The sequence below is a fragment of the Bos indicus genome, chromosome 13, assembly GCF_029378745.1.
Source record: "Bos indicus isolate NIAB-ARS_2022 breed Sahiwal x Tharparkar chromosome 13, NIAB-ARS_B.indTharparkar_mat_pri_1.0, whole genome shotgun sequence".
Lineage (NCBI taxonomy): Eukaryota > Metazoa > Chordata > Mammalia > Artiodactyla > Bovidae > Bos > Bos indicus.
The window spans coordinates 75,255,970-75,277,164 of NC_091772.1; the positions used below are offsets into that span (position 1 = coordinate 75,255,970).

At 49.9% G+C, this 21,195-nt stretch overlaps 2 protein-coding genes across 5 annotated transcripts in view; both read right to left on the reverse strand.

Moving 5' to 3' along the window:
• Positions 1-4,482: 4,482 nt before the first annotated feature.
• OCSTAMP (osteoclast stimulatory transmembrane protein) lies at positions 4,483-11,073 on the reverse strand. The gene is made up of 3 exons (XM_019972825.2): positions 11,030-11,073; positions 7,163-8,168; positions 4,483-5,369 (listed from the first exon to the last, which is right to left on the reverse strand). Exons 1-3 carry the CDS (start codon positions 11,071-11,073, stop codon positions 5,004-5,006), a joined length of 1,416 nt encoding a protein of 471 aa, XP_019828384.2. The 3' UTR covers positions 4,483-5,003.
• Positions 11,074-17,180: 6,107 nt separating this feature from the next.
• Positions 17,181-21,195, reverse strand: part of SLC13A3 (solute carrier family 13 member 3) — an 83,926-nt gene continuing 79,911 nt past the window's right edge. For all 4 annotated transcript variants that reach the window (XM_019972513.2, XM_070801806.1, XM_019972512.2 and 1 more), the window contains 2 exons: positions 20,072-20,209; positions 17,181-18,842 (listed from right to left, as the gene is read on the reverse strand). In XM_019972513.2, coding sequence (XP_019828072.1) covers positions 18,666-18,842; positions 20,072-20,209 — 315 coding nt within the window. In that variant the 3' untranslated portion in view covers positions 17,181-18,665. The remainder of the gene's footprint in view (positions 18,843-20,071; positions 20,210-21,195) is intronic.

Sequence of the window (21,195 nt, forward strand, 5' to 3'; positions counted from 1 at the left end):
TGTGCATGTGTGCACGCGTGCATGCTCAGTTGCTTCAGTCATGTTCAACCTTTTGTGATCCCATGGACTGTAGCCCACCAGGCTCCTCTGTGCATGGGATTCTCCAGGCAAGAGTACTGGAGTGGGTTGCCATTCCCTTCTCCAGGGGATCTTCCCCATCCAGAGATCTGAACCCGGGTCTCCTGCATTGCAGGTGGTTTCTTTACCACTGAGCCACTGGGGAAGCCAGTGTGTGTGTGTGTGTGTGTATGTGTGCGTGCATGCGTGTGTAGTTGCAAAGAAACAGGTATTTCCTGTGTGGGCTGAGGTCAAAAAAGTTTCAAAGTCATTATTTTGGCATGTCTTCTCGAAGTATAATTTTTCAGTCCTTGGAAAACTGAAATCTGTTCCCCAGCCTCCCTTGATTCAAGTGTGATTGGGGTTCTCTCGCTAGCGGTAAAGAACCCACCTGCCAATGCAGGAGATGTAAGAGACACGGGTTTGATCCTTGAGTCAGGAAGATCCTCTGGAGGAGGGCATAGCAACCCACTCCAGTATTCTTGCCTGGAGAATCCCACAGACAGAGGAGCCTGCTGGGTCAGAGTCCATGCGGTTGCACAGAATCAGACACTGCTCAGGCGATATAGCATACACGTGCAATTTTTGAAGTAAAAGTAGAGTTGCAGTTTCGTTGCTTCTATTTCTGTTGGTAAGCAGTGTCCTGAAAGTCCGATCACTGTGTACAGCCATGCAAGGTAGGGATGCTCAGCCCTTCACCTGGGGATGCATTATTCATGTGGCCCGTGCTATGGACAACTTGCCCTAGAGGTGCTCCTGTGGTAGCCCTGCTGGAGGTGCAGGGATCTCAGTATTAGGGGACTAGTATTTTGGGAGTTGAAAGGCCAAGCTTAGGCATCCATGTTTTTGAGGGGCAAGTCTCCCACATGCAGCCTGGCTCTGGTTACAGAGGCATCTTTCTCATCCGTGGACACAGCTAAGAGAGTGCATCCTGAGAGCCAGCAGTTTGAACTGTGCTTCCTGATTTCTTACCTTACTGATTATCCCAGAGCCAAGTTCCCTGATTAAGGCAGCCCTGGACCCTCATTCCTGGAAGTCCTTTCCTCTAGTACTTCCAACTTTTGCAAGGACTCATTCCCTGTGTTAAATATCTCCTGGCTTAAAATATCTAAGGAATTTTCTTTAATCTGTAATCAAACCCTAATTGAGAGGGCACCCAGTTCAGGTCACATTAGTTCTTTTCAAATTAGATCAAATTAGTTTCGTATTTCTTTTTTTTCCAAACTTCAAACTTTTAATTTTGTATTAGGGAATCAGTTCAATTCATGTCTGACTCTTTGCAACCCCACGGAGTGCAGCACACCAGGCCTCCCTGTCCATCACCAACTCCCAGAGTACACTCAAACTCATGTCCATCGAGTTGGTAATGCCATCCAACCATCTCATCCTCTGTAGTCCCCTTCTCTTCCTGCCTTCACTCTTTCCATCAGGGTCTTTTCCAATGAGTCAGTTCTTCACATCAGGTGGCCAAAGTATTGGAGTTTCAGCCTCAGCATCAGTCCTTCCGATGAATATTCAGGACTGATTTCCTTTACGACTGACTGGTTTGATCTCCTTGCAGTCCAAGAAACACTCAAGAGTCTTCTCCAACACCACAGTTCAAAAACATCAATGCTTCAGTGCTCAGCTTTGTTTATGGTCCAACTCTCACATCCATACATGACCACTGGAAAAACCATAGCTTTGACTAGACAGACCTTTGTTCACGAAGTAATGTCTCTGTTTTTTAATATGCTGTCTAGGTTGGTCATAGTTTTTCTTCGAAGGAGCAAGCATCTTTTAATTTCATGGCTGCAGTCATCATCTGCAGTGATTAGGAGCCCAAGAAAATAAAGTCTCTCACTGTTTCCATTGTTTTTCCATCTATTTGCTATGAGGGGATGCCATGATCTTAGTTTTTGGAATGTTGAGTTTTAAGCCAGCTTTGAAGTCAGGCATATACATGTAACCACACCCAACTCCCATCCAGGTTGGCACATAACACTGAATAGAGTTCCACGTGCTATACAATAGGTTCTGGTTGGTTATCCACTTTGAATACAGGAGTGTGTACGTGACCTTATCTACCCATTACTCAGATTGCACACAAAGGAAGACCTAGAAACTGACTCAGAAAACTTTTTTTCGATGTTTAGGAGTGAGAAGATGTTTAGGATGAGAAGATTGCAAACTCCTATTTTGTTTTTTAAATTGCTATTGTTATAAACAACAACAAAAGACAACTCATGGCTTTATGATACTTAATCAGGATTTATGTGCCCCCCAGATCCACTCTAGCCAGAATTTGGAGGGGAGCAGAGGGCATCAGGGGAGAGAGGAGTGCTTGGCCCTGGGGACCCCACAGCCCTGCTTTCTCCTACTCTGCCAGCTTGGGACCAGAGGCTGCCCACACTCCTTGGTTCACGGCTCCTTCCTCACAACAAAATCACCCAAACCTCTGCTCTGGTCATCATGTCCCCTCTTTTCGACTCTCTCCTTCCTTCTCCCTCTTATGAGGACATTGTGATGACATTGCCTTCCCCCGCACACGATATTTCAGGATAATCTCCCCATTTCAAGACCCTTGACAGTCACATCTGCAAAACCCCTTTGGCCATGTCAGGTAACATACTCACAAGTTTTGAGGATTAGGGCATGGACCGCTTTGGGGGGCGTTATTCTGTCTACCACATGCTTGGTCCTGAGGGAGCTGGCCTTGGCATGCAAAGCTGATGGCTGGAGTCTGAGGCGATTCTCCCAAACATACTGGCTGTTCAAGTGGAAACACTTGGCTTGGGATGTGCTCTTACTGCTTAGCATCTTCCCCTTTGGCCACAAACTCAGCCTGCTTCCAGAGCCTGACCATCCCCTCCTGCAAGCCCCAGATCTTCAGGAAGGAGCTGAGACCAGAGAGAATGCAATTCTACCTCCTGGGACTTCCCTGGTGGTCCAGTGGCTAAGACTCCGAGCTCCCAAGGCGGGTGGCCCAGCTTCGATCGCTGCAGGGAACTAGCTCCCACATACCTCAACTAAAGATCCCGCATGCACCTAAGACCCAGTGCAGCCAAATAAGTGAATAAGCAAGTATTTTAAAACATTCTACCACCAGGTATCTGGCTGTTTAGGTAATCGTTACTGAGCCCTTGCTCAGCTTCTGCTTGAGATGCTAGGAAAACTGTGGAAGACCAGACAGATAGCATGGAGTTTGCATGCTTGTGCGCATGTCATGAAACACACCAGCAAGTAAACAAACAAAGGAGAGAGCTAAATATACAAATGCGTATGTAAGACAATAAAGGATATTGGTAGAGTTATGTATAAAGATGATGGAACAATTTGATATGAAAGATTAGGGGTCAGCAACCATTTTATTTAAAGAGCCAGATGATAAATATTTGATTTCCTACACCATGTCTGAACTACTCATATTTCCCATCATAGCAAAGGAAGTCAGAGACTACTTAAATAAGTGTATCAAAAGTCCAAGAAAACCTATTCATGGAAACAAGCCTGATCTGGCCCACAGATTGGAGCTTGCTGACTCCTGTGATAGAGGAGAACTCCTGTGATAGGTGGGATGGGACAGTTTTAGGTAGAATAGTCAGGGAAGGCTTCTCTGAGGAGGTGATATTTGAGCTAATGTCCCAGTGATGCAAAGAAGCCGGCCGTGTTTGAAGGAAAAGTGTTCCAGGATGTGGGAATAGCAAGAGCATCACCCTGAGGTGCAAGCCAGCCTCTGGGGAGCTTAAGCCCATACAAGCGAGGGAGAGCCTGACTCGGTTAAGAATTTGTAACCCAGGCAGGAAAGAGATCTCAAAGGGATAACTTAGGAGAGTTTAATGAAGACACAGAGAGGCGGGGACTTGGTGAAGGGAAGGATGGGGACGCCCCCACAGACCTGTACCTGGTAGACTGGTACCTCTGGGAACACCACAGGAGCTGCAGCCACGGGACAGGGGTCACCCAGAGCGGGAACATGGGCCTCTGCCAGGAGGTCTCCCGGACTAACATCCTGACCTCTCTCCCCGCTCCCACGTTAGACCTCCTGCCAGCACATGCTGTTGGCTGAGCCCAACCAGAGGTCAGAAGTCAAGGGAATGACAGAATCACTAAAGGTCAGATGCCTGGGAAAGAGAGCAGGTGAGAGAAGGGCAGAAAATAACCTAGAGGGAAAGACAGGGAGTACCAAGCCCACAGGGTAAGGAGTTGCGACGGTATTATAATTTCGATAGGGATGAAGTGGCCATGAACTACAATTACCCATCAATTTGAATTTCAGATAAACAACAAATATGGGTCTCATGTAAGTATCTTCAGGATGTACTTATACAAAACCTGTTTTGGTGTTTATCCAAAATTCAAATTGAACCAGGTATCCTGTACATTTATTTGCAAAACTTGGCAACCCTAGGTTGGAAACCCCTGAAGGAACTGGAAGGAAAGGAATAACAATCTAATTTAGAGTTTAATAAATACAATGTATTTATAAAACTGAGAAAATTTTAATGACTATAAATAAGTCCAGAGGATTCAGGAACATACAGATAAGTTTCAGGGGCATTTCAGACATAATCAGGGTGCAGAGTCTCCAACTACGGGGGACAGCAACCTGGACGGATGCCCCCTGACTTGCCCAGAGGAAGCTTGTCCACACTGTGCATTATCCTTTTCTGTTTATCCAGGCCTTTGCTGCCCACCGTCTCATTCCATCCTTACTACATTTCCATGTGCAAAGCAGGTCACATTAATTGTTGCTATGCAGTCCTTATTCAGTTTCAGAAACCAAGGCTCAGCGAGGGGAAGCAATCTACCCAAGGTTACACAGGGAGGCAGCAGAGGGACCAAGGTTACAACTCAGGTCTGGGTGATGCCAAAGCTCTTTCCCCTCAGTCTCACTGCTCCGTGTCCTTCCAGGCGTCCAGCAGGTCTGTCTACCTGTGCTGAGCTCTAGCTGCCCGTCCTGGGGGTCAGGAGCAGGAGGAAGTGTCTTGCGGCTGCGCCGGCTGGCCTCGGTGCCTGTCGTATCTTCGCTGGAGGCGGGCATGAAGGTGGCAGACCCTCTTGGCCTCCTGGGTCCTGAAGAAGGAGGCGGCGATGCTGTGCCGCAAGCGGCGGGCGTAGGTCTCCAGGAGGACCGTGGAGCAAGCCGCGAGCTGCAAGGCGCCTGCAGCCAGGGGCGCGGCTGTGTGCGGGCGCTGGGCGGGCAGCAGCGGGCAGCCTGGGGCAGTGAAGCGCAGCTCCCACTGGAAGGAGTTGTGGGCAGAGAGGTAGGGGTTCTCCAGAGGTGGCCGGTTGAAGAGGAAGGGGAGGAAGCCCAGGATGGTGTACGCAGCCTTCAGAAAGGAGGGAAAGGTCAAGTCAGCAGACACCCCGGCCATCCCCTCCCCCACAAACAGATGCTTCTGGGCTGGACCGGTCCAACTTTCCCTGCCCGCATGTCTGCAAAGTGGGCGCGGAAGTAACCCCTACTTCCTGAGCTTGAGGAGGGCCGAATGAGATCAGGAATCAGAAACAGGCTTTTTGCTGAATGAAAAGCACCGGCCAAATGCTATTTTTTTATTATTATTACTCTGCAGAGAATGCTTTAGAGAAAGCCAATTCATGCCTACAGGCATTTTTCTCTCCTCTGAGCCTTTAGTGAATACTTCAGACGTTCTAATCCATCAAATAAACACAGTTGTATGAGGTTGATTCTATCAAGAGCCTCATTTAAAAGATGGAAACCTAAGGTCACATTGAGAGTTACATGCAGCCCATCGAGGGATCGGTCCCAGCTAGGGTGGGTCCCGATGTCCTGCTTCTATTAATACGTATGTGCATGCTCAGTCATGTCTGATTCTTTTGCGACCCTGTGGACTGTAGCCCACCAGAATCCTCTGTCCATGGAATTTTCCAGGCAAGAATACTGGAGTGGGTTGCTGTGCCCTCCTCCAGGGGATCTTCCCGACCCAGGGAACAAACTCACATCTCTTACGTTTCCTGCATTGGCAAGTGGGTTCTTTACCACGAGTGCCACCTGGGAAACCCATGCAGAATAAGTACTCAATAAATATTAACTACAAATATTCTTAGCTCAGAGTCTGATACTTTGGCATGTTTTACACAATGGACTTCTGTGTGAGATCTTACCATTAAAAAGAAAAGGATTGTGGCCAAAGAAGGTTAAAAATCACAAAACTAGATGAGATAGTAAATTTTTCCAATAGTAAATAGATGGTATTTTATATATCACTATTAAAATAGTAAATATTTCAGGCTTGGCAGGTCATACAATCCCTCTTGCAGATACTCAACTTCGTAGAGCAGGCATAGACAATACATGTACATGGCTAATTTGAGTCCAATAAAACTCAATTTACAAACACAGCAAGCTGGCAGAATTGGCCTGTGGCTATTGTTGGTGGACTCCTGATCTTGACCATTGGTAAGGTCACCTCTAGTCTATTATCTATAGATGTGAGCTATTAATAATAGCCACTATTTATTAAACATCTCCTATGTGGCATGGAGCCTACTAGATACTTGCAGAGACCACCACTTTTTAAGGCTCATGGTAATCTTGTAGGGTAAGGAGGACTGATCCAGTTTGTACACATGAGAAAAATGAGGCTGGGACATGCTGTCACATGTGAGGAGTGACTCTGGGGGGCAAGTTATTGTGAATGTCTCTGGGTATCAGTATCCAGAGTGATAGGGGTAAAAACAGAACCCACTGCTTTAGTCTGTCCTGAGAATTAAACGCGTTCATCTGCCAAAGCCTCTGGATCTCATGCTTACCCAAGGACAAAGACCTGCGGGCAAGTAAAATTCCATTATGAGTCAAGGGTTTAACAAACCCTATCCTTTCCCTTAGGCTTCCCTGATGGCTCAGATGGTAAAGAGTCTGTCTGCAATGCAGGAGATGCAGGTTCAATCCCTGGGTCAGGAAGATCCCCTGGAGAAGGAAATGGCAACCCACTACAGTATTCTTGCCTGGAGAATCCCATAGACAGAGGAGCCTGGGGGGGCGGGTGCTACAATCCACAGGGTCGCAAACAGTCCGACACGACTGAACGACTAAACAACAGCAGCAATCGTTTCCCTCAAGGAAATGACTCTGTTCAAACCTTCCGGTCACAACACTTACATTGTATTTGATGGTGAGCGTGACGGGCACAGCGGGCAGCTCCCGAGCCCAGTCCACGGCTGCCTGCGCCAGGAGGAAGGCCACGTAATCCATGGCCACCGTCACCGCCATGGCCATCAGGAGCAGGGTGAACAGCCCCAGCCTCACCAGACAACTCAGCAGTTCCGCCTGGGACAGCCTCGGCTGGGCTGCCCAGAGCAGCCAGGCTGGAGGGGAGGCCGTCAGGTGGGTGGCCCCGACCTCTGCCAGCCGCTGAGTCAGCTGCCGGGTGGCATAGATGTTATCAAACCGCAGGTCGGTCAGGTAGCGGTAGAGGTACCAGGCCGAGTCCAGCAGGAGGCCCAGCATAAAGAGCCCAGTGACCACCCTCTGGGTCCCCAGTGCTACCACCCGGGCCGAGGACTCCAGGCCAGAGAAGTCCTCCAGGACCTGCTGGGTGACCCTGAGCACGTGGAGCCGGAAGGCAGCAGCACTGTCGCCATGGGCCTGGAGCGTCAGGCCTTGGCTGCCCGCCTGGCCGTCAGGGTTCAGGGCCTGGGATGCTGTCTGCAGCCAGTGAGTGGTGTTGAGCAGACTCTCCAAGGAGCCCTCCGTGACGCACCTCAGCACCTGCCCAGTGGCACGCAGGTTGGCCAGGATGTTGGGCACCACGGCGATGGTCAGGGTGGCGGTGCTCCAGGACAGGAGAAGCCGGCGGCCCTGCTCTGTGCCCAGCGTGGGCACACTGAGCGCAAACAGGCAGCGGGCGGGGGGCACCAGGACCAGCCCCAGGAAGGCCAGGAGGCCGCAGACAGTGGCCACCACGGCCGAGGGCCCGAGAGGATAAAGCAGCGAGGACGCCAGCCAGCAGTAGGTCAGACTCGCGGCAGCAAGGGCCAGGGAACCACACAGGAGGATCTGGGTCAGCAGCTGGCCACAACTGGCTGGGACGGGCTGGGAGTAGGTAATCCAGGTGGCCTGCAGCAGGGCAAGGGCCTTGCGGAGCCCCAGGTACCAATATCTCCACCTGCATAAAGGTAAGTCGGGGGAACCTCTATCAGGAGGGTTGGAGGGTTGCCTGTTTCCCCAGGGGTCCTTGTCTTAAAAACTCTTCAACTGTTAACAGGCTCCACCCCCTTAGCTACAGAGGTGGGCACACCTCCCAACTGGTGGGCCAATCAGAGTAACCCACCCCAAACCCACATGACCCAAGCTGAGCCAATCAGAGCCTTCCCCAGGACTATTCTCACTGAGTTATCAGGAAAAGAACCCAGATTACTGAGGATGTGTATCTGGGCTGTTTATGTCTTGTGAGGGCAACTGGTGCAGGGGAATGAAAGAGTCATGGGGAGAGAAGCACAGATAAAAGAGAAAATTCACAAGAGAGAAATAGGGAGAGATTCTGGGTGTGTTAGTCACTCAGTCGTGTCCAGTTCTTTGCAACCCCATGGAGTATATAGCCCCACCAGGCTCCTCTGTCTATGGAATTCTCCAGGCAAGAATACTGAAGTGGGTAGCCATTCCCTTCTCCAGGGGATCTTCCTGACTCAGGGATCGAACCCAGGTCTCCCACATTGCAGGCAGATTCTTTACCATCTGAGCCATCAAGGGAGTCCCAGGGAGAGGTGCTATTTCACTTGATGTCATAGTTTTGGTCAGCTCACTGTGTGACCCCAGACATTCCTTCTTTATAGACTTCAGTGTCTCCTCTATAATTTAGAGGATGGGGAGAGTGGACCAGCTGATCTGAGGAAAATTTCTCCTTTATTATACTCTTATTTATTCATTTGACAAACATTTGTTAAGCAGTTACTATGTGCTACTCATTGGAGAAACAGGAATGAATAAAACAGAAGAGAATTTCTGACCTCATAGAGCTTCCTCTGAAGCGTGATAACAGAGGAATAGTAAGGAGAGCCGGGTTCTGGATACGTTTTGTTGGAAGAACCAACAGGACTGGCAGACTGATTGGCTGTGGGTGGGAGAGAAAGAACGGGGGAGTCAGCATGGCAGGGAGATCTGTGTCTGATCAGCTGAAAGCCCTGAGGTGATGTTTCCTGAGACGGGAAACCTGTGGTTGAAACAGGCTTGAGTGGAGGGGGCAGAGGGGAAACTGAGACACTGATTCAGCCATTTGGCGGAACTGCCATGTGTGATTGAAAACACAGTCTGGAATTCAGAGGAGAGACCAGGCAGGAGATAGAAAGTTGGGAGTCATGGACTGATAGATGGTCTTTAAAGATGGGGAAGATGAAATTCTTTAAGACTGTGTGTAGCCAGGAAGGAGAGAGCGCCGAGGACAGACCCTCGTGCCACTCCAGAGTTCATGGGCTGGGAGGCGAGGAAGAGATGAGAACAAAGAATACTGAGAACCAGGTCAAGTGGGGCTTGGGAAGCCAAGTCAGTGAGTGTTTCAAGAAGAAGGGGGTGATCCAATGTGCCAAGTGCTGCTGGTTGGTCAAGAAAGATGAGGACTGAGCAATGACCATTGGATTTAGCACCTGGAGGTCACTGGTGATGTGGACAAGGGCAGCTTGAAGACTGGACCGAGAAGAACATGAGACATAAGTGCAGACGGCGGTTTCAGATCATTTGTGCAGTAAAGGTGCTGAGAAATGCTATAGTAGCTGATGTGGGACCAAGTTCATTTAAGTTAGAGAAAGTCTAGCATGTTGGCAGATGGAGGATCCAATCAAGAGTGGAGACAGTGATGAAGGGGCAGGTCCCTGGAGTAATATCCTTCAGTGGGTGGCAGGACATGGAAGCTAGGGCTGGTCTTAGAAAGGAGCAGGGGCCTTTCATCCTCAGTAGTAGGTAGGATGGCAGAGAACATGGGTACAGGTGATGACGAATGGACAGGCAAGGTGTAGGTGCATATGTATCAGCATCATCTGATCCACACAGAACAGAGCAATAGTTAAGTGTGTGACCTCCAGACTGCTTGGGTTCAAATCCCCACTTCACCACTCACCATCTGTGTGACCTTGGATAAGTTTCTTAACTTCTACATGCCTTAGTTTTCTCATCTGTAAAATGGTACAACCTAAGTGGTACCTCACAGGGTCATTTTGTGTCTGGCACATAGCAAGTACCATGTCAGCCATGATCTATCATGAGAGCATCAATTTCACCAATATAGGGACTTGGTCTCTTTTGATCACTGATACACACCAAGTGCCTAGAATAGTGTCTGGTGTATAGTGGGTGCTCCGTAAGTATTTGTAGACTGTTACATGTTTGTTTCTGTTTGTTCAGGGTAGCAGGAAGCCAGATCAGCATTGAGGGTGAGAATGCTGGAAGAGATGATGGAAGTTTGAAGATGGACAAGAAGGTGTAAAATATTTATCCAGGAGAGTCAGCGAGTAAATGAACTAGAGAAGTTATATACATGCTGGGCAGCGTTGAGGACCCACTTGAGGTTAGAGATGATGAATTACGGTCTTCCCAGCCCCCGATGGCATTTTAATTTGGGACTAAGCTTTCTATTGTATAATTCATATTCAGAACATGATAGCTGTTAAAATGATAGCTAATAATTTAAATGATATTGGAACGGAAAACCGGTTCTAAGTCATATTGTGTACTACGGTGTGCATTGACTGTTGTAAAGGATAAGGAATCAGCTGCCATTCACTGGGTGTTTACTCTGAGCCAAGCACGATGGCAAGCAGTAAGCATGCATTTTCTCATTCAGTTCTCATGACAGTCTCACAGACATTATTATTACTCCCATTTCACAGCTTAGAAAAGTGAGGCTTACAGAGGTGAAGATTTCCCGAGCTCACACTGCCAGGGAACGGCAGACCTTGAGACCTAGGCTCATATCCATCAGGCTCGTTGACTGTTTTCTTGGCTGTGGCCCCCAGTGTCCAAAGTCCCCAGACCTACCCGGTCCTGACGAGGTGTTCAAGCGTTCCCCCGGGGGGCCTCATGCTTCCTGAACAGCAGCAGATGTGGGCAGGCGGGCTCAGGCAGCGATGGCAGGTGGAGGGGAAGTGGGGGGGAATTGCGTCCTCCAGGACTTGGGAAACCCTGTCACTTCTGCTTTTCTGCCCTTAATCAAGTGCTCCTGAGGGCCTTGTCCCGCCCTGCCTGGGTCCACCTCCCAGGGGGTTGGGCAAGCTGCCTCATCCTCTTCTGGCCGGCAGGAGCTGGTGGAAGGTGTGGGAGGAGAGAAATGGTCTTTTACAAGCAACACTACTAAACCTGATATCAGGAAGGTAGAATTAGTCCCATTTCACAGAAGAGGAAACTGAGGCTCAGGGAAGCCATGCAGCTCATTGGTGGTGGTGCTGGGGATAGATCTCAGCTCAGCTGCTCCTTTCCCTCCCGCTGAACAGTATGTGCCCCCAGAGGAGCCTGGTCCCTAACTCTTAGAGGGTGGAAACCCACAGGAGACCACTGGACCTCTGCTACGACTCTTTCAACATCAGTGGCTCTGGACCCTCTCTCAGCTCCCTTCCTATCTTTATTCCAACGTGGACCTGGCTTTGATCACAGCTCTGTCCCGCTGCCACCACCCTCCCCCCCAGCTGTGTGGCCTTGGGCAAGTGACCTCACCTCTCTGTCTCAGTTTCCTCCTCTTAAAAGAGAGTGCTTATGAGAACAGTTAGCATTTATTGAGCACTTGCTAAGGGTGAGGCATACTCCTAAGTAGCTTCTATTCGTGCCCACAGAATTGCTTCTCCCAACAATGCTGTTATTTCCATTCTTCAGTTCAGAAAATTGATCCAGAGACTTAACTCTCTCAACCCAGCTGCTTAGCTAGTAATAGCTAGAGCCACAGTTTATAGTCAGTAGTCTTGCTCCAGAATTTCCTGGTCAGCCCCTGGGCCCTACTGGTGGGGAGGGAAGAATTCACAAGATTCACATTGACCTTGGGATGCATCCGGCCCTGGCAAGAGCAGGCATTCAACATGAATTCCCTGTGTGTGGGCTCTACTGCAGTCACTGCCCTGCAGGTACACTTCCAGGCCTTTCTGAAAGCCAATCTCTCTCTGGAAAGTAGACACCCTTCCCCTGCCCCTCACCCAACCCAGGGTCTCTGTGCCCATCACTGCCAGCAGGACCATCTGCCTCTGGAGGCCTCTCCTGAGCCCCCAGCGCCCCACCCTGCAGGACAGACTGGTGCAGGGGGCACACCTAGGCGACATTCCAAACTCCCTGTCATTTCCCTTCTAAGGACATCGGCTGGGTCACTGCTCAGGCCTGAGGGAGGGCGTCCCACGGCTCAGATGAGGGAAGTGACATTCTCATAGTCACACAATTGGGATGAGACACCTGCAGCCCTCAGAGGGCATAACACCCTTCCTGGATCACAACCTAGGAAGCTGGGCCACTGTCAAGTCTGCCAAGAGCTGGGGACCCAGAGTAGATCAAGAGCAGGAAATGCAGGCACCTGCCAGGTAAGGAGCAGGGTGAGCCAGGTGGAACGAGTGGTGAGCTGCCACGTGGAGACCCTTCGAAAAGCGTAGCTTCTACTCTGCTCCCTGAACAGAGGGTTGAAGCCCCTTGAAAATGAGGCCCAACATTACCAGAGTGGCTAGTTTTTCCAAAGATGCCACTCATTCCCATTTTTATGTGACAGTCCCCCGATTTAAAAGCTAGCATTTTTTAAAAAATGAAAGACCATGTGCAGGCCAATCTTGGTAGGTCTGTGGGCCCGCATGAGGGCCACTGGATCACAGGCTCTGCAGGAAACCCCAGTGGACTGGTGCAGGGAGCTGTCTCTCTGTTTCTCTGCTGCAGGGGCCCTGGGCTGGAGGCCGTAGACCTGCCCTGAGATGCCAGCTGTGCCACTTAATGTGCTGTGTGACCTTGGGAAAGACTCTGTCCCTCTCTGAACTCTAATATATTCTGCTATGAAGAGAATACTGGTTCCTACTTCTTAGGGTTGAGAATTCAATGTGATAATGTATGTACAGGGTCCAGTAAACAACATATAAACTTTCCAGGCCTGTTCCTTTCAACCTGGGCTAACAGCTTGGCCTGAGTGAGCCCCAGGCTTCTCATATCAGATTGTACAGGCCTCTGCGGTGCCCACTGGACCAGAGCCCTGGCCTGGGCCTCATCACAAAGGAAACTTCAGATCCTTGTGGTGGCTGGAAGGGAGAGTCTTGGGAAGACATCATCATTTGCTTAGTTCTCACACTGGCATCAAAGAGCTGATTGGTTAAAAACCATGTTGGTCATCTCTCCAGGGCCTCTAGTGGATGCATAAAATCTGGGAGGATGGGAGCAAAGGTAGGGAAGGGGCAGAAGATATTTTTGGCTTTTTTTCAGCAAACATAGGCAGTCAATTCTGCCTATATAAGTGCTAGTCTGAGTTCGGAGAAGGCAATGGCACCCCACTCCAGTACTCTTGCCTGAAAAATCCCACGGACAGAGGAGCCTGGTAGGCTGCAGTCCACGGGGTCGCAAAGAGTCAGACACAACTGAGCGACTTCCCTTTCACTTTTCACTTTCATGCATTGGAGAAGGAAATGGCAACCCACTCTAGTGTTCTTGCCTGGAGAATCACAGGGACGGGGGAATCTGGTGGGCTTCTGTCTATGGGGTCGCACAGAGTCAGACACAACTGAAGCAATTTAGCAGCAGCAGCAGCAGCAGTCCGAGTTCAGGCCCACAATATCCGGAAGGAGTCTCTGAATCATCAAAAATAGAATGAACTTTGTTGAGGGGAATTTCTGGGTAGAGGATTCAGAGCCATAAGACAGAACAGAAAGAGGAAGTGGTAAGTCTTCAGGTCTAGAATCATAATCAGAAGTCCGTAGAATATCAGAGTCATTGAGTTTTACAGCTTGCGGGTATAGTATGTTGCCACCATCCATCCCGTTGGCTTGAGAAGGTAGAGAGGTGGCTAGATTCTTATCAAGTCGGCCATGCTAGCCAAGAGAAATGATGTGAGTCACACACATAATTAAAAGATTTCTAATAGTCATACAAAACTGAAATTAATAAAATATTTTATCCAACCTATTACATCCAAAGTATTATCCTTTCAACATGCAGTCAATATAAAAATGTATTGAGGACCTGGATGAGATCCACCAAAGGATCCCCTTGCGTTCTGGCTTCTGTTGGTGTGATAGTAAATTTTATGTGTCAATTTGGTTGGGCCACAGTATCCAGATATTTGGTTAAATATTATTCCAGGTCTTTCTGTGAAAGTGTTTCCAGATGAGATTCTACATTTAAACCAATGGAGTTTGAATAGAGCAGATTGCTCTACCTTGTGTGGTGGGCCTCATCTAATCAGTTGAAGGCCTGCATAGAACAAAGGACTGACATCCCCTGACTCCCTTTAGACTCGAACTGCAACTCTTTCCATATATATGCATCTTGTTGGTTCTGGAGAGCCCCCACCAATGTAGCTGGGTTGGGGAGCCCCAGGAGAGCTGGGAGAGAAAGGGGAGGAGGGAGATCCAGGGTGGCTACCTCCCTATGGGGTCACCAAGGACTGGATATGCCCCTGGACTAAAGTTTCCAGCTCCAGGTCAGCATCTGTCCTTGAGCCCCAGGGCTGGAAGGTGCTTCTCCATGGCTGGTCCTACCTCCCATCACCACCAGGGTCTGTGCTTTTTCTTGTGGTTTCCATAAGCAACCATCTGCTCACACCTTGCAACTAGACCTTCTACTAAAATCTCCTCATATGAGCTACTTTATGTGTTTACCATCTCTTTTTGAGACCCTGACTATGATGCCCATCTCTCAGATGGGGAAACCAAAGTCCAAACAGACAAGGATTTGCTTAAGGTCATACAGATGATATGGGTGGAGCCAGGTGTCCAGTGCAGTTCACTGAACTCCGACTCAATGATTTTTATTCCCCTCCCTTCCTTTTCCCATCAGGGTTTCCATTCCTCTGCCCACATGACTCTGCTCTTCCATTTGATGTACATGCTGAAATCTGTCCATTTCCTCTCTATCACTCCACATTTCCTCACTTCCACCTGTGGCCATGTTTTCCCAGCGTGAAATAACCCCCCATTCTCCAGTGATGGCCTCCAGCTCCTTGGTACCTCAAACAACACTGGCACAAATATCCTCCTATATTATCTCTTCAGGGATCCAGGGGTGATTTTGCTGGGATATAAGCCCAAGAATCGGATGGGCCACAGGGAATGCCGATAGTGGGTCTTCCTGATTACTGCCACGGTGCTTGCCAGGATGACAATGATAGTCCGCTGTCTTGCCAACAGAACATGAGGGTTTCTGTGTCTTCCCATTTCACCATCACTCACTGTCTACTTCTCTAGTTTTTGCTAGTCTGATGGATGCATTGTTGAGTCTTGGTTTAACTCGCACATATCTGATTACAAGCGATTTGAGCATCTCTTTAGAAACCTGCTGGCCACGTTCACATCCTTTTTCAGAACGGCCTATTTGTATCTTTCACTCAGTTTTCTCTTGAGTGCCATGACGGAAGGCTTCCAAAGTTGGTGGCCAGCCATCTTCTCTCCTGTTTGTGGGTGACATGCCTCCCATCAAGGAGCGAAGTTATTTCCCTCCCATTGAACCAGGCTAACCCTGTGACCTGCTTTGACCAATGTTTGTGTATGTGTTAGTTGCTCAGTCGTGTCTGACTCTTTGCGACCCCATGGACTGTAGCCCACCAGGCTCCTTTGTCCGTGGGATTCTCCAAGCAAGAATACTGGAGTGGGTTGCCATTTCCTTCTCCAAAAAGGCTGATGGAAGTGTGTAAAATCAAGATGATAACTGTACTTAGCAGCACAGTCACAATACCCTGTGACCTGCTTTGGCCAGTAGAATGCATTAAAATTGATGTTTTGGACTCCCAAGCCCAGGCCTTAAGGGGCCCTGTGGCTTCTGCTTTTGCCTTCTGAGAAGTCCGCTGTCATGTACAGCAGCCCAGGCTGAGCTCCTGAGAAGCCACATGACCCTTGGGGTGTCCAAGCCACCATGGGCATTCCAGCTCCAGCAAAACCCCCAGATGAGCGGCCCCACCCTCACCATGTACAGCAGAGATAAAACCATACCTGCTGAACTCTGACTAAATGCAGGAATGTGTTGCATTTTTCGGCCCTGAACTTTGGGCTGATTTGTTATGTAACCACTGGTAAGCAATGTTTTTGTCTCTTTTGACTTCTGGGTATTTCTTGTGTGTTACAGATGAGTTACTGGTGTATTTCTAATGACTCTGTATCACCCCTGCCACCCCCCTTCCTCCAACAGTAGGGTGAGCATATGGCTGACTCCTGCTGGCCTTGGTCCAGTGCTGCCTCCTCCGAGAAGCCCTCCCTGACCACCCCAGCTAACAGAGCCTCAGAGTAGGTTTGTCACACCGGCCAGTTCATTTTCTTCTTAGCCCATGTTATGACCCAGAGTCGCCTTATTTGTTTACCTGTCTACAGCCTGTCTCCTGGGATAAGTTCTATGTGGCTAGGGACAGTGAACCAGCATAAAATAGGTTCTAAATAAATACTGTTGGATGAATACATGGAAGAATAAATGAATAAAGAAATAAGCCAAATAAACCCTGGGTCAAAGAGCAAGATGGTTTTGTCATAATTTCTAGCATAGATTTATTTATCAAATATTTACTGAGCACCTACTATGTGCCAGAAACTGCTCTAAGTATTGGACGTACAGCACCGAACAAAAGAAAGTTTGCATTCTCATAGGTTTATATTCTAGAGGGTGAGAAAATTAATAAAAAAGAAAATAATACAGCATCCTGACTAAATACTAAGAAAACTATAGCAGGGCAAGGGGTTAAAAAGTAACGGTGTGATATTTAGACCCAATGGTGAAGGAAGCCTCTCTGGGGAGGTGACATTTGAGCAGGGACCTGAATAAAATGAAGAAACAGGCATATATTTGGGAGCAAAGTGTTCTAGGCAACAGGGAGAGCATGCGCAAAGGCCCCGAGGCAGGAGAGCTGGAGTGTGTGGCTGGAGTGGAGTGGAGAAGGGAGAGCAGTAAGGACATGAGGTCAATTCTGTGACACCCCAAGTTCCAGAATGTGGGGTTTGCAGCTTTTTTATGGCTATCAAGGCAAATGATTTCCAGGCCCAGGGTTGATTAACATTCTTTATTTTACAGCATTTTTCAATCAGAAGTATTTGAAATCACTATTCATCTGGTGATAAGCCCCTTGGGTTTCTCTGTGAATGAACTTCTCCCCTACCCCTTCCTATGGGAGGGCACTCCCCAATCCCAGTGGGCTGTAACTGTGACTAAATCCTGAAGGACGCCCCTACAGGAAGGACGGGAGCCTCCTCTCCCTCCTCCCTGCCGCTCCCAGGGAAAGGTCCATGACTCACACGTACTGTTCCAAGAGCAAGTGCAGTCCCCAGGGTGCGGCTCCCCAGCCGGGCTGCTCGGGGGAACCACATCCTCCGGAGGCGTAGGAAGGGGGGCCGTGAGCTTTCTGGGCTGACTGCATCCAAATTGTGCTGTTCCTAGGGGTGGGGGTACCTAGATGCTCCCGCTTGAAACATGGAAGGAGCACATCCCTCAGGATGGGCCCCACCAGCCCCCGGCTCAGGGGACATTATTCTTATGTGTAGAAGAGGATTACGGGGTTTCCCTGCCTAAGACACTGGATGTTTTACAAGGCCTTGATTTCTCTTTTGACTTTTCTCTCTCCCCTGGAAAACGTGGCCCTTGCTAATCACACATGCTTACCACCTGGGATGGGGGCAGGGAGGCAAAGAGCAGCTCTGGGAACAAGAAGAAGCCGGCAGCCAGGAAGGCCCGTGTGGGAGGCGCCTGGCCGGAGGAGCCATGGGCCACCTGTTAGTGGGGCACGGCCCACACTTGGCCTGACCCTGGAACTGTGGCCACACTGATTCAGACTAATCAGGAAAATCCTAAAAAGCTTGGGTAGAAAGGTCTAGAACTCCCCCTTGGGTGCTTGGGAGCCCAGAGAAACAGCAAAGAGGCTCTGCTCAGTCTCCATGTCCTCAGGATGTCATCTGTCTCTCCCTCGCTGTCTCCAGGGACTGAAAATAACCCTGGCTTCTAGGTATCAGCAGAGCCGATATTCAAACAACTGGTTCAGAAACGGCCCCCACCAAGCAGAGCACACACCAGCTGGGAACAGCTGGAACAGCTGGACGGGGACACGACAGCCCCAGCCTCTGGAAGGAAGGTGACCCCTAAAGGCAGGATGCTATCTCCAGATGAACCTCGCATCATCAATGAGGGATGCTAGTGGTGTCTCCTGCCCCAGCTGTTCAAGACAAACACCATTCCAGATTGGCTTACTGTTGCTGAAACTGGGCTTTCTTGCATCCTAACCACAGATCAACTCAGAGATAAAGGAGCTTGTTTCTCAGGCAGCAGAACTGGGAGGAAGTGGCTCCCTGAACTGTGTGGGAAACGAGAAGGTATCCTAGATAACGAGACTGTGGACCCGAGTGGACCGCTGGAAGTCACCCTTGCTTGCTGTGTACTGGATCACAGAGAAGAATTGCTTGATCAGCCTGTGGGGTCCCAGCAGCAGAGGATGGTGAAACCCCTGGGAGGGCCCAGCCCAAAGAGAGTTCCTGAGAGGGGCTCAGAGGGTCCTATATGTGCCGTTAGCCAAGCTGGATGGCAGTGCTGTGACGTTGGCTAAGTGGAGGTCGGCCCACTCTGGGAAGGTGCCCAGCTGGAAGATGGTCTGTGCCCAAGTATTCATGGCCAAGCTGAGCAGCAGGACGCCCATCAGGTTCATCAGGAGTCCCGTCCGCACCTGCAAGGGAGCCCAGAGTGAGGCAGGGTTCTACTCGAGGCCCATTATACAGGTGGGGAAACTGAGAGTCAGAAAGTCTTTCACGCCAGATGGCACATCTGGGGAGAGGTGGAGGGGGAGCGCAAACCCAGGACGGTTGATACCCAAGACGCTTCCATCTTTACACACCTAGGCTGACCCTCGAGGAGCTGATAACGTCCCCTTTCGTTCAGTGGTTTCTAGGAGCCAGGCCTTGTGCCATGCAGTTGTCACAGAGCTATGTCATTTACCCTGAAAGCAACCCTTTTAGGGTTGTTCTTATTATTATTCCCATTTTATAGAAGGGGAAAATGAGGCTCAGAGCAGTTGGCTCACCCAGCATCACACAACTTGAAAACAACCTGCTTTGATCGTTAAACATCCCCCCTGCTTTGCATTTCCTGTCTCCTTGGAGGCAGGCGTGTATCTCCCCTACCCGGCACCACCCCCGCGCCTGGAACACGGACGTGCTCAGCACACTTGTGCAGTGAATGAACTGACGAATGAATGAATGTCTGTCTCCCCGGGTCCCTGCTGCCTCTCTGCTCTGTCTTCCTGCCGCTCACTCTTGTTTTCTCTCCCTTTGTCCTGCTGGGGTCTCCGTCCCTGGAGACCCTACATCAGCTAAGAACTAGTCGGGCAGATCCCTCTTCTCTATAGAACCAGTTTAGGGTCTGCAGCCCCTGAACTGCTTGGTGCGATCATCCGAGGCGGCCAGTGGAGGGGGAAGGGCAGTAGGAAGCAGGCCGAGGAAGAGGCTCAGCTTGGAGGAGAGCCTTGCTAAAAGCTGGGATCCCCCACCACCGTCCTCGGCTTCTGTCTCCTCTCCATGTGACCAGGCACTGACGTGCACCCCTATGTCCCTGGTGTGGTCCGCTGCTCCATCTCCCCTAGAGATGCTGCCCAGCCCAGAGCGCTTGGCCAAACAAGTCAGAAGACAAGGTGGGGGGCAGAGAGAGGGGAAGGCCCTCATCTCCAAGGCAAACTTTGGAAAGCAGTGGCCAAGTCAGCGCTTCCTGAAATCACCTAAGCAATCATCCCAGAGTGTTTGCTAGTCGGGGGCTGGGCCCTCCCAGGGGTTTGCTGGTCCCATTCAGAATGACCTGTTCAGGAATTGGGGGGAGGGGAGAGTGGGAGTCCTACCCCGGTTCCTTGCCCGCCCCTGGTCCGCCCACTCCTCGGGGCCTCTGCTGGAATACGCCTGCACTCACCATATCTTTGACCAGCAAGTGTCCAGAGGCGAAGGCGATTGAGTTGGGGGGCGTTGAGACTGGGAGCATGAAGGCGTAGGAGCAGCCGACGGTACCGGGGATCATCAAGTACAGGGGGTGCACCCGCAGACGGATGGCCTGGACCCGGCAGTCAGGGGCGAGACCGAAACAGAGAAAGAGAGAAACCACACGCGAGGTGGAGACAGGAGGAAAGCGAGGGACACGGCGACAGATGGAGAGACGGGAAAGAGCCAGAGATGTCCGGAGAGAGATGTGCAGAGTGACAGAGAACAAGAGGAACAAGCGAGAAGATGAATTTAAAGACACACGGACAGAAATGCAGCCAGAAATACAGACACACAAGCCGAAGGAGAGACACACAGACAAGAAGAGAACCATAGAGAGGGAGACAAGAGAGAAGGTTCCTAGGTTAGCAATGTTCCTAGGTTAGCAACGTTCCAAGGTCACTGGGGGTTTATCAGGGAGGGCGGGCAGGGAAAATTATTCTAGAACACTGCCTCTCCAACTTGAGTGCATATCAAAGTCACCTGGAGGTCTGGTGGCCCCATCTCTCTCAGAGTTGCTGAGTCAGCATGTGTGGGGTTTGTTGCGGCGGGGGGCGGGTGGCAGGGGTGGTAGCGGCAAGAATTTGCATTTCTGACAAGATCCCAGATGATGCTGATGCTGCTGGTCCACATTTTGAGAATTTTGAAAATGTGCTGGGACCACATATTGAGAATCACATTTCTAAAACCTCATGCCCTCTGCCTGGTCCTTCTCAAACGGTCCAAACAAGTAGGTAGAGAGCAGGGATGCTGCTAAACATCCTACAATGCAGAGCTTCACATAACAGAACTCTCCGGCCCCAAATGTCCGTAGTGCTGAGAAACTCTGCTTTAAAGGGAAGCTAGAGCTTTGCCTACCGTTAGAATTCCTGGTATCCTTATCTGTCTACTCAGATTTTCTACTTCTTCTTAGTCCATATTTGGTCATTTCTGTTTTCCTAGAAAACTCTTATGTTACCACAGGTTGCTTTTCCCAAAGGAGGCCCTCTGGTGTGCTTTGAAAATATTTACTGTTTATGCATTTCTTAGAGAAAAAAAAAAGACAGTATTAAAAAAATC